This window comes from Halyomorpha halys, unplaced genomic scaffold, assembly GCF_000696795.3.
Source record: "Halyomorpha halys isolate HHAL.00 unplaced genomic scaffold, Hhal_1.1 Scaffold332.1, whole genome shotgun sequence".
In the NCBI taxonomy this organism is placed as follows: Eukaryota; Metazoa; Arthropoda; class Insecta; order Hemiptera; family Pentatomidae; genus Halyomorpha; species Halyomorpha halys.
This window is the reverse complement of record NW_027108633.1, coordinates 170,783-184,411: the sequence shown is the minus strand read 5'-3', so window position 1 is coordinate 184,411 and position 13,629 is coordinate 170,783. Positions and strand designations below refer to the sequence as shown.

The window sequence follows — 13,629 nt, the reverse complement described above, 5'->3', positions numbered from 1 at the left end:
TCAAAAATCATTGGACGTACAGATGTCTCTCAACACTCAAAAGAAAGGAAATTTAACTTACTATAAAGTAGTTTGTGACACTTATCTTCGTAGGAGTAATAGTTTTTATGGTATTCACATATGAATATAAATTTCGCAAATGAAAATTTGTCCGAACAACTATAAATCAGTTTATTTAACAAATTTAATGAAATGTACTACTACATCACATCTTCTGCGAATGGAACCTAAGAGGATAAATAAGAGGCCTACCGAACCAAAGTAGAGGACAAGAGAGGAAGAGGACGGCCTATAAGAAAATGGGAAGATGAGGTAAGAAGCGACTTCCAGAAAACTTCTATGGAATGACAGAAGGTGCCTTGCAGAAGACCGGCGGAGCTGGAGGGGGCCCTATAAACTGCAGTTCAAGAGGATTGATTATGATGATGATATATTAAAACCACCTTAATTCATAATTTTCGTATATTGATAAACAAACTGTACAAAAATTATATTAGTATGTGGTTTATATAGACCAAATTTACCACTGTATATTTTTTAATGGGTCATTAATTTTTTTGTAATTTGGATAAAATGATATGAATCTTTAGCCAGAAATTGTTATTTAGTACAATCAGACTTATTCCCTGTTTAAGTTTGTAGCAAGCAGAAAATACTCTTCTACTAGGGTTAAAATAAATAAGGACGACCAATTCGAGTATCATATGAAAAACATTAAAAATCAGCCCTTTTTAACGTGTATAAATCATGTGTTTCATTTATTCGGCAGATTGGTTTTCATACAAATTATAAAAAATCTTTTAGATAAAATCTATTGTACAATTGATACAATGTACTGTTGGATGGATTCATATGATGATTGTAGTGGTAGTGTGCCACAAGAGTCCTCAGACGACCAGTGTAGTAGTTCTCAAGAGTCCTCAGAAAGCAAGTGTTGTGAGTCTCAAGACTCCTCAGAAAGCAAGTGTTGTGAGTCTCAAGACTCCTCAGAAAACCAATGTTGTGAGTCTCAGAACTCAAAAAAGCAGGAACAGTGTGCCGAGAGCAAGGCTGTGACTATAACATCATCAATAACAGTTCGTATGTATTTGAAAAATCATATGAAGTAATAATTATTCGATCATAATACTATCATATTCAATTCTTAATACTATCATCATAATACTACCTTATTTAGTTTTTAATCTTTCCTGAATGCAATCACAGGGAACTTTTAAGACTATAAATTAAACAATTTTCCAACAATAATACACAGTATCCTATTTCTATGAAAAAAAAGAAGTAATCGTTCAATTTTGATACATTGCGACACTATAATGTAGTGAGTGATAAATTTAGAAAAATTCATAATTTGGGTAATATTTTCATTTTTAAACACAAATAATAAAAATGAAAAATACATTATACATCAGAAGTTGAAATACCTTTTTCAGCATTATTAAATAACATTGCTATAATCTACACTAGCATACAATTTAAAAAATAGTTCTTTTCGTTATTTTTTAACCTTTTATTTTCATTAGAGAAAATAATACATTTCATAAACAAATGTCGATTTTATCACATAAATAAAATAGGCAATTCTTTGGCAACATAAATTATAAATGCCAATGGAATTGCAATATAAAATACATTCAGGAGTATGTTTTCACAATTACTAGAATTTTAAATAAACTAAAATTGTTTGTACTTTTTCATTATGAAGGCCTTATCAACCTGTGTGTTACCTTAACCATCTGTTTACCTGTATCTTGTTCGTAGTTACTAGAGACAACTAGCGCTGTACTCCGCAGAAATCATGGACCAAACGTTTAATGAAACTAACCTTTGTTTCAAAAAATCATATAAAGTAATAATTATTCGATCATATTGATAATCAATATATATATATACACACATACATATACATACATATAATTTTTAAAAAATAATATCAAATATTGTTAAAATGATTCTAAATCATAAATTGAATACTTTATTCGTCATATTGATTGTAAAGAAACATTGATATTGAACAAAAAATAATTTCAAACCCTTAAAGTTTTTGACCAATAGGGTGGAATGAATACATTATTTAATTTATCACTTTGTTTTAACAATATTCGATATTATTTATTAAAAATCCTCTTCTTTTTTTCTTTAGTTTAGTTTCATAAATCGCTTGGTCTAAGATTTCTGTCGAGTACAACACTAGTAGACTTTAGCAACTACAAACAACAACGGATATGGCACAGTTAATGCACATGTTTACAAAGCCTTTATAATAAATAAGTACTGACAATTATAGTTTAATTTAAAGTTTTAATTATTGTGAAATATATAATTTAATTCCTCACGTCCTTAATTGGCCAATGAATCAATTATTTTTAAAAAAAACTTAAAAGAGACTCTATACTTAATTTAAATTTGTCATTGTTTCAATATTAATTAATACAAATAATTATTCTTCTTATTTGGAAAATATTATTTTCAAGTATGAGGAGATAAAAGGAATATTTCATATTTTGCTTTCTTCTATCCTTAATCGCCCAATGCTTGTTTCACTTCATATTAAAGCTTAATAAATGAAGAATTTTTTTTTAGATCCGGGATATATACAGCCTAGCCAATGCAGTGTAAGAGCTGTTTCATACGTCCAAACATTTTTTGAAAATTTATTAAACTTTAATTTTCAACATAACGATATGGAACGTTTATTGGAAGATCCAAGCCATTAAATTTATAAATTTTTTTTTTTATTTTTAATTCGATACCTCTTACATTTTTTAAGTGAGCTTTGAAGTAGTTTTATATGAGTTTTTCATAAACAAAAAAAAGAAAAGAAAAAAAAACACAAATTATTGTTATTGCTGTTTTTTTATTCCAAGTTCTTAACATCAAAAAACCTACCTATATCCTAGATCTCCTCACTCTTCGTTCATCCATCCACTCATTAAACACCAGATCCCATCCGAATGATTTATAGTTGCCCTCCTATAGCAAATCCTTCGTCATACGTGCAACCTCCCTCTGGAATTCTCTTCCCATCTCCATTCGCCAGTCCTCATCCATTCTCTCCTTTAAACAACGCCTATTCCTTCATTTATTGAATAACCAAACCATCACATCTTTGTAATCAGATAAATAGGCATGTATTGATTAACATTATAAACAGTAGTAAAGCCAATATACCAATGTAATTTCATTCTACTATCTGAAAATTTGTAAACGCTCGCCAGATAAAAATCTCACTTTATGAACCATTTATTTATTCTTAGGGGACATATGTCCCAGAATAAAGTTATTTTTTCATTTCATTTCAAATAATTGCTACAATCACAAAAATTTTATTTTCATGCTAAATGTCCCTCAGGCTGTGAACAAAGGGATTAATAGGCAATATTATTATTTATTATGATAGTTCCTTCTGGGAAAGAAGTATACTTTTAATCCCTTACTATCAAGTTTTTGAATGAATGTCAATACTAGCTGAGTAGAAGAACGTTATACGTTTATTGTATTTCATATTGTATTCAAGAAAATTTATAGTTTTCATATTTTGGATTTCATAAATACAGTGTTTAAAGGATTAACTATTCCAAAGAGAACGAATGTTGGTAAAGGCAGATATATAAATCGATATAGGAAAGGGCCGAGAGAAGAAAACCCCCTTAGGAGGAGGGGGCAACATGAGCGATTCCCCTTAAAATTGGCTCGAGAGCAGCGGGGTGAAAATATCAAAGAAAATGGGTCCCTAATCGTTCTCATATATAACTGGGCGAGTAACTGACCGTGCCGGGCCGGGTAATGACGTCACGGCTAATGCCCGGCTAAAACCTTTCATTTATCAAACTGGCAAAAAAGGGGCTGTTCCGCCCCGGCTCGGGACATTGTCTCCGTTTAGGGGTTCATTGTTAATTTACTATCTCATAGGGCTAATATAATATATAATGTAGGCAACATTTACAATGAGAGAAAAAAATCATCAAAACAATGACTTTTATTAAAAAATTACATTTATAAATTATACTGTTCCTCTTTCTGTATTGCTATGTTCAAACAAGTTTTCAAGTGCATAAATATCTTCTTTTTTTTTTTTATTTATTTGTTGATATTTACAGCTGTATAAAAAAATACAACCAGTAAATTTGATCATAATGACATAATGATATGATACAGGATGTAGAGAAACTACCCAGTAGTAGAACTCTAAAAACAGTTTACAATATAAGGTCACGAGACCATCTTCTTTTCAGGCACCTTGGAGGATTGCCAGGAATGGAAGAGGAAGCAACGTCAGAAACGAGTGGGTTTGGGTGGTTAGGGAGTTTATTATGAAAGGAATAATATCGGGTTCGGGCTAGATCGGTTACATAAGGAACATTTAGGTCTTTATGGATGGTTTTATTAGTAACAAAATAAGGAGCATTGAGGATTTTAAGAAGGATTTTGGATTGTAAAGATTGGATACGAGAGGAATTCGAAGGTTTAGTGGAGCCCCAAAGCTCAACTCCGTATGTCCAGATGGGCCTTATTATTGTCATGTAGATCAGTCTTTTGTAATGAGTTGGAAGTTTAGACCGTTTGTCTAGTAAGTGCTGTAGTTGTCGGAATCTGCGTGCAGTTTCCTGTCTTTTCCGTCTTGTGTGAGGATTCCAGGTTAGTCGTTTGTCAAGATATAGTCCAAGACAACGAATCTGTTCTACAGGGGTAGCATAAATATCAAGTATATTATATTTATGAACTTGAAAACTTGTTTGAACATAACAATAGACCTCGCATTGCTAGATTTGAAGATGAATAAAGGGTAAATGAACACAGTTGAAAGTTCGATATCAACAGTTGTGTTTGGTTAAAATTTAATATTCACGCAGCATAAATGAAGACACTGACTTAGGAAGGTCATGGTGAATAGGTCCATAATTTCAATTTTTCTTCGACAATACATGATATCCCAAATGAGCCTCTAGAATGATCTGGAATATATGCCACAAAGTATTATTATGATCTGACAACAAAAATTCAAAATTTTGATCAAAATAATCAAAGGATATGAATCCTTCTCTTTGATAAGGAATCAAAGATATATTTTTTTTAAAAATAAAACCTAGGGCTTGATCAATATCTAATTGTGATATAGAGGAACGCTGCATCCTGGATACATATTGTGAAATTAAAATTCTTAAAAAAAAAAATATGGATACATTCCTTATTTCGTATGTGGATTTAAATGTAATTACTTTTTAATTATAAATAAATAGAAATATATTCATACATAAACAAATTCAAAAATTTTATTCGTCAAAAGCTTGAATATTTGGACTTGCAACAACCCAAAGTACAGCAAGCTCTTTAACATTCAAAACAAACCCAATTCTACAGGATAGACTTATAACCTGGGAAGGACATAAGCAGGCCACTGCTTTCACAATTCTGCTCCCAATAAAATGAACATTTGTTCACTCCAGTGGCCCATGTTATGATTAGATTTTAAAATTATTATTTACCAAGTGATTTTTTTTTTGTAGAATAAGAAAAAAATATTGCTGATGTATTAATTATTGAAAACCATTTTCAGGTGATTTTCATGACCTTAGGTTTTTACAAATTGTTGGGAATATAAAATTATTTAATAAAATTAGTAGTAAATTTATCTCATTCTTTAGAAGGCGAAAGGTAGTTTGGTACATTTAAAAAATTGAATACTTTCTGAGCTACACGCCTAATATGTTGTTATTTCTGAGCTACATACACCAATATTTTGTTCATAACTCTTATTTACCAAATAAATCGAGGATTTCAGTAGTTTCAAACCTTCCCATGACGTCCATGAAACATTTTGGAATAAAAAACATGTAAATCAGTCCAGTAATTCGAAAGTTTATTGTGGATAAAGAACATTCGAACCATTTAAATATATAGATATTATAAAAGTTAATTAATAATAACTTGGGAGTGGTAAGGCACTGTGCTACTAGCTCCAAGGGTCCGGGTTAAAATCCAGTTGTGGCAGATAATTATTCTCTGTTTCACTGTGGCCCTGTCGGTTTGGGAGTCCACTGGCGTCCACCCAGCCTTATAAAGTGGGCATCTTTAATTGAGTAAAAATCTGGCGGTCGAGTGTGATTTTGACCAAATCACCTCCTTGCACAATCATTGTTCTAGTAACAGTACTTCCTTAGAAAGTACTGCAACCCTGACCCTTCATGGGCATATTCGCAACTTACTATACTGGCGGACTCCGTCCTCTTATACAGACATCGATCACCTGATATCGCAGTAACAGCTGACTGTAGCTCCCCCAGCCAGTTTACGATCATTCCTCGTAAACTCATTTGAACACAAAAGAAAGAGATATATAAAAATATAAATGAAAAATACAATAATAGTAATTAAATAAAACTCCCATTTCCCTTAAAAACAATAGAAGAGAAAATAACACTTATATATAGTAATAAAATACATATATAACATAAAAAAGAATTATTTACACTAAAAAAGTACCTGAATAGTTAAATAAACAAGACACATTAAAAAAAAAGAAACTACTATATCACTAGAATGCTTCCTATTAAACTTGTATACTGGCATTAAAAATTTTTAAAAAAAATGCAAACAAGTAGGTACATAGGCAAACAAGGTGACAATACTCGAGGTCCTCATGATACTTCCGTCGCAGGAAACTTCAATTGTTAGATATGAATCGTCCGTTTCTTTTTTGGTTCTTTTAAGATCTCTAATCAAAATAACGCTGAAAGGGGCCTCATACCTCTGTAAGAACCTAATTTGGGATGTACTTCCGTCCCTATCCTAACTTGTCCCATCAGATCCCGTACCCCGAGGTTGTGCCACTTCATTCTTCAACGTTTTTCCCTCTCAAATTTTCACTCTCATTTTACGGTTTACACCATCAAGAAACAAACACAAAAAAAAAAATTCGTGTTAGTTCAATAAAAAATCGATTATAAAATTTTTGGAGTTTAAATCGATTGCATCTCACAATGATTTGCAATGGAAGATCATTATTAATTAAATAATGGTTAACTTAATAAATGGGTTTGTTCTTACGCTTAAACATATTGAAATATGGTAGAATGCAATAGTATTGAGTAAAATTTGATACTTAAAACTTGACTAACATATAATCTAACTCTCCTTCACTTACTAAGATCCTTACTTGATAACACCCTGATCTGCACTGAACAAAGACCGACTGGGAGAATGTATTTCATATTTCTAGCGAGACAAAAAGTCCTATCTACCCAAAAGTATAATAATTTCGAATATAACTAATAACCCGATAAAAAATATAACCTTAATAGAGTATTAGCTTGAAGGAAGGAGTGTAATAGAGTGGGTATATTGGCAGAAATAGTGAAGCCAAAAAGGTGGGCCTTATGTGCCTTTCACAGGCATGGCTGAAGAGTAGTGGAAAAGTACGAACCAGTCACTGGCTGCCATCTGTATCAGTTTACATTACAATAGTTGGCATTCCTATTAACCTCACTTATTTTTGTGGGCGTGGTCCTTTTAGCTTCACTTTTGCTTTGCAGGAGAGTAGGGTTAGTTATGCCACTCCCCTATAACCTCTATACCTGACATAAAGCCTAAATTATTCAATAAATGTAGGTATAGTAATGAAACAAAAAAAGTATGTACTCTTATTTTGTATTTCACGTATTCCAGAAATATGTTATTTTTTGAAAATTTAAGTTTTTGGGGGTCATTAGGGGAACTCTATAGAAAAGCTAATCCAAGGCTACAGTTTTATCTTTGGAATACCTCAAATTCATAATAAAATCAAAAGTTTTTTATTTATAAACTGTGACAATATCAAAGAAATCAGCGATATTTTGGCTTTATTGGCGTTTTCAGATGAAATTTTAGATCAAAATATTAAGTACTTCGTCACTATTTTGAATCTGATAAATGAACGATTCCTTGGACGTTAATAACGGTCTATCTAGATATTTTATATTTACGGAAGATAATTAAAAACTTAACCTTTTTTTTTTGTTTAAAAGTAATATAAAATGCAATTCAGACACACTATCTGAAATACTCATCTGTTGATTTTTGAAAGTCTCTAAAAAAGTGTAATAGAAGCTGGATAATACGTCATTCAATCAAAAACAAGATTTCCCAAAAATGTTGCATAGACACTCATTCAGCCTAATCTTTTAAATAAATGTTGTTTATTTTTTATTATTCTAATGAAAAAAATTTAAAACTGAACACATGGAGATTAAATTGAACTCACACCTGTTATTTTTATACTAAAAATATCACTTCTAAATTCGATGTCCAAAATTACAAAATCAAAATTACCAGTGTCAAGGTTAAGCTCACAAAATTAAAAAATAATGAAACTTTCAGTTGACATCCCTTACTGCACCTGTGAGAATCGGGGGGGTAATTCGACTGACTACCGTCGGAAGAAGCCGAAGCTGATCGCTAGGACCAGAGCGATCCGGACCAAGCACAACCACAAGAGTAGGAAGCCGAACTACTATTGCATCTGCAACAATCCTAATCGGCCGTGCATATGCAACAAAAAGCCCAAGGTTCCTCCTCCGCAAAAGATGAAAAGAGAGATACTTAGGCACGGTCAGAAGTACACCTACCTCCCCAACTGGCTTGTCGGTAGGCTCATTGACATATTCAAAGAACAGGAGAAGAAGAAATCAAAGTCCAACGTCCAACGAAATATGTCTGAGTCTGAAATACTATCCATGGGTGTGAAAAAGGGAGAACGAAAGAGGAAGTCGGATCCTCAGAAGAGGTCGAAGAGTAAGCCACGTAATGAAGAGAACAAACAGCAACAACAGCAACAGCAACAACAGCCTCAGCAACAGCAACAACACGGCGAGAACAGGAATAGCTAACTCCCGGAGGCCGTTATACGTTTGTCTTTGTCACTTTTGGAAAATTTCCTCTAATAAACTTCATGTTTTGTTTTTTTTTTAATGATTTTTTTTTTATTTACTACTAGTTCCTTCCTTTCTTTTGTGTACATTTGAGAACAGAAAGTCATTAACCTAGAGAGATATCGATATAAATTATGGTTAGATACAAAACCTTTCCACAAGTTTCTTTCTTGTCTATATAACCGGTACGAAATCTAGCTTAATTTTTAACTGATATGAATACACTTTAGTAACCTTTCGAGTGGAATAGTTCCTTTTGTTGACGTTTCTAGAACGCTGAAGCAAAAGATATTTTATTGATATCTTTGATTCAGATGTACAAAATTCAGATGTAGGTTTTACACTTTTCCTTACCTTTTCAATTGAAGTGTCATATAAGGAATATTGCTTATAGTTATTTAATTGATTCTAGCCACTATTCATAATCAATAATGAGCCATAGTTCAGAGACATATGTATGTTTTTAAACGTGTAAGTAAACAATTTTATTTTAAGATGAGAAAAATTCATGGAAAGCAGAAAACGGTTAGATAATCGTACCCAAAGCTTTCGTGCCAATTTATCTTAGTGAGGCTATTGTTATTCTTTAGAATTCATGATCATATGGATGCTGATTATTGTTGTCATGGAGGTGAAGGGCTTGTTAGTATGGATTAAAGTTTCAACCATCATTCAGAGTTGGGTAAAAATTATTCGATTGACGAGAGTGGAATAAATTTTTATTCGAATAAAAATACGACTAAACAATCCGAATACTTTTTTATTCGAATATTTAAAATACTATTGCAGTCAAATACATATTATTCGAATAACAATTTTTTTTTTTAAATTCACTTATTTTTTTACCACCTTCAATTTTTAATGTATGAAGGTTCCATATTTAGACGAGTACAAAAGCAAAACGCTATCGATTTTAAGATCCCATATCGATTTATTTTAATTTTTTTTATTTCTAACACATAGGGGCCAATTTTTAGGTTTTCGGATATGGAGAATATGGAAATGCTATCGATTTTAACATCGCGTATCGATTTATTTTAACTTTCTTGATTTCTAACATGTTAGGGTCCCCTTATACGTTTTGAGAAATATCGATTTTAAGATCGTGGATCGATTTATTTTAATTTTTTTTATTTCTAACACATAGGGACCAATTTTTAGGTTTTCGGATATGCAGAATATGGAAATGCTATCGATTTTAACATCGCGTATCGATTTATTTTAACTTTCTTGATTTCTAACATGTTAAGGTCTCTTTATATGTTTCAATATATACCAAAAATGAAAATGTTATTGATTTTATGATCGCGTATGGATTTGTTTTTACATTTCTGATTCCTAACATGTTAGGTTCTCTTCATAAGTTTAGAGGAATGCAGAATACGAAAATGATATCGATTTAGTGATCGGTTATCGATTTATATGAACTTTTCTGATTTCTAACATGTTAAGGTCTCTTTATATGTTTCAATATATGCCAAAAATGAAAATCTTATTGATTTTATGATCGCGTATGGATTTGTTTTTACATTTCTGATTCCTAACATGTTAGGGTCCCTTTATACGTTTTGAAGAATGCAGAATATGAGAATGATATCGATTTTAAGATCGCGTATCGATTTACTTTTACTTTTCTGATTTCTAACATGTTAGGGTCTCTTTATAAGTTTCAATATATGCCAAAAATGAAAATGCTATTGATTTTATGATTGCGTATCGATTTATTTTAACTTTCTTGATCCCGAACATGTTAGGGTTCCATTATATGTTTTGAGGTATGTAGAATATGAAAATAATATCGATTTTAGTATTGCATATCAATTTATTTTACTAAGATAAGAAATCAGAAAAATTGAAATAAATCGATACGCGATACGGAAATCGATAGTATTTTCATATTCTACGTATCTCAAAACATATAAAGGAACCCTAACATATTCGGAATCAAGAAAGTTAAAATAAATCGATACGCGATAATTAAATCGATAAGCGATCATAAAATCAATAGCGTTTTCATTCTTGGCATATATTGACACCTTGCCATCTATCTTTACCGTCTCCTGCTCCGTCTCATCCTAATGATTCTCATTTCTGCACTATTGCAAGTATCGTTCGCAGAATGAAGAAAACTTCAATGTTCACATGTGGATTCAAAACTAATGTGTCTTTAGAGAATATAGAATGTGTCAGTATACACTAAAATGTAGACTGCAGTCTTACACGGCAATTAACTGGGCGCTTGCAGTCTTTGAGGACTCCTTTTTATGGTCTATGGTCAAGTGGTCTACTAACGGTCTTTCCACTCTCACTGCTCCACGCGAAATAGAACGTGGAACGGCCGTGAGAATGAACTTCTTTTTAGGTTTAGCAAACCCGAAAGTATTGGCATCAAACTTTGATGATGATGATATTAATCAGTACTTTGAAATATTTGTAGACACATTTTTTATATAATATAAAATATGTGTTCATGTTTTATGCATGGGGATTCAACACTAACTACTCCTAAAAAATGGAACGTATTAGTGAGGTGATCGTCAGTGGGGTTCTTCAAACTATCTTCACATGAAGCACTCCTGTAATTTCACGTAGTTCCATTTGGTGGAGTGAACTCAGATCAAAATCCGCTCAATCCTTTGTTATTAACCTTAAAATATTAACCTCAGGTTGCAGTGACAGAAGATTGGAGCATTTGGCAGTGGTAAGAGATTTGATTTATAATATTAACGATATATTAAATTTTATTATTGAGTGGAAATACTTTTTTTGTTTAAATCAATTAAACACATATAGAAAAAGGTTTGTTATTAGAATATATGATATGATCCTCCGCTATGAGAAGACAGTTCCATCTAGAAGGGTTTGGCAGAGGCCACACCGCATAAAAGGTTATTAAGTCTGCAACCAACGGGGGAGGGGGTAGAAAAATTTTGGTCGGCCATTTTGGTTGGAGGAGACGAGAGGATTATAGGATTGCGGAGACTAAGTCCCCATATAATAGGGAGGACTCCTCATATGGGAGGGAGCGAGCTCTTAACTGGGAATCAAGTGCGTCTTAGCCCTTAACTAGTCTCCCCGTTGTGCCTCTTCCTCGGCAACCATGTATAAGTTTCATTAGCTAAATAAATGCGGCATTAAATCCTTTATCTCGGCTCTGGCCATGTTTGGAGAATTGGATAATACAATTAAATCAACCGTTTGGGAAACACATCATCTGCATTTGTTTCCAAAGGTAGATTTGCTCTCCAGGCTTCCTGGTAAACCCTTCCTCCATTATGTTTAAAAACAAGAAGATAGAACCTTGTATGCATTAATTAACATATAAAATTATGAATACGAGTTAGGAGTAATATCTTTTTAGTTTTTCTACTATGTTTACCTTTTTTGGAATGGCTGATTCAATTAGGATATGATAAAAACTATCTTTTGATCTGTATTATACAAATACAGATTATTCTTTAACCAATAATCTGTTTTCTATGTTTTATGCTTACTTGAACCATTTTTTTTTTCAATCAAAATGTTTTCTGTATTATGTCTCAGCTCACTTTGATGAATGAAATGTGTTTATTTATTTTTTTAAAAATATAAAAAAAATAAAAATTGAAAATTTACATAAATAATTGAGAACACATAGACAATGGAAAAAAATATCGATCTGTCGAAACCAGTGGTCAATTTTAACTAAAACACATAAAACTCACATTTAACAAAACTCAATAAAAGATTAATGAGTCAGTAATTTAAAACAACATTATGGGATATTTAAAGGATCAGAGCCAGTTTAACTCAACGCTGAGGTGGGAATCATGAGAATGCCTTGAGTTACCGAAGGCAAATCTTAAAAAGTAAATCATTATTCGCCTCATTCTGCTCTCATGTAAAATCGAGAAAACTCCCTATGCCACACAACCGTAGTTAAAGTTGGTGCAAATGAGTAAGGATACAAGGAGCCTACGTGTGAGTTGTAGGTGTAGCAATCTGGAGATACAGTTAGATTAAGTCGAGATATTACTTCACCGTCGGAAAATTTGGGCGCTGTGGTGTTTGCAGGATAAGGTTTGATCAATAATAATACCTAAGTTTTTGGCAGTGGAGCTCAAAGTGATAAGATAATCATCAAGAATTAAGGTAAGATAGCCTTAAATTATTCCAATTTTCTCAGGCACCGATCCAGGTCTTCCATATTTAATAAAGAATATTATTAAAAAGTGGACATGATACAGGCTATATTATTTTCACCGACTTTTCAATTCTATTTAATGACAATAAGCTGCAAAAATATCGAAGTATGACTTTTAATCATACTGATTTTTAATAATTGGCTGGTGATCCTACAATTCTAGAGGATTCAGTAGAATATTTTACCGAATCTTGGAACAGGCTATTTACTGGAGTAGAAAAAAAAGTTTGACATATCTACGGTTATACTTCATAATACAAATATACTTTTTAACTGTTTTATAGTAAACGAAACAGCGGGCACATTTCTGGAACTTCTTAATAATGATTACCAAGATTTTTTTTTTTTTGATTTTTTTTTAGCTAGATAGATTTATTTATTGATAGATATTACAATCTGCCACATATTTGTGGGCAATAGGTAATAGTGATGAATGATCTCATACATACTAAAATAAAAAATTAAAAAAGAAAAGAAAAAAGAAAAAAAGAAGAAAAAAAAATTATAATAAAAAAAAATCTCTTAAAATATATACAAACA

The 13,629-nt window shown here is 31.9% G+C and overlaps 1 protein-coding gene across 1 annotated transcript; it reads left to right on the top strand.

Moving 5' to 3' along the window:
* The first annotated feature begins 766 nt into the window (after window positions 1-766).
* On the top strand, window positions 767-8,946 carry LOC106681385 (uncharacterized). Its single transcript, XM_014421671.3, has 2 exons — window positions 767-1,080; window positions 8,356-8,946. Exons 1-2 carry the CDS (start codon window positions 831-833, stop codon window positions 8,862-8,864), a joined length of 759 nt encoding a protein of 252 aa, XP_014277157.1. The 5' UTR covers window positions 767-830; the 3' UTR covers window positions 8,865-8,946.
* Window positions 8,947-13,629: the final 4,683 nt, after the last annotated feature.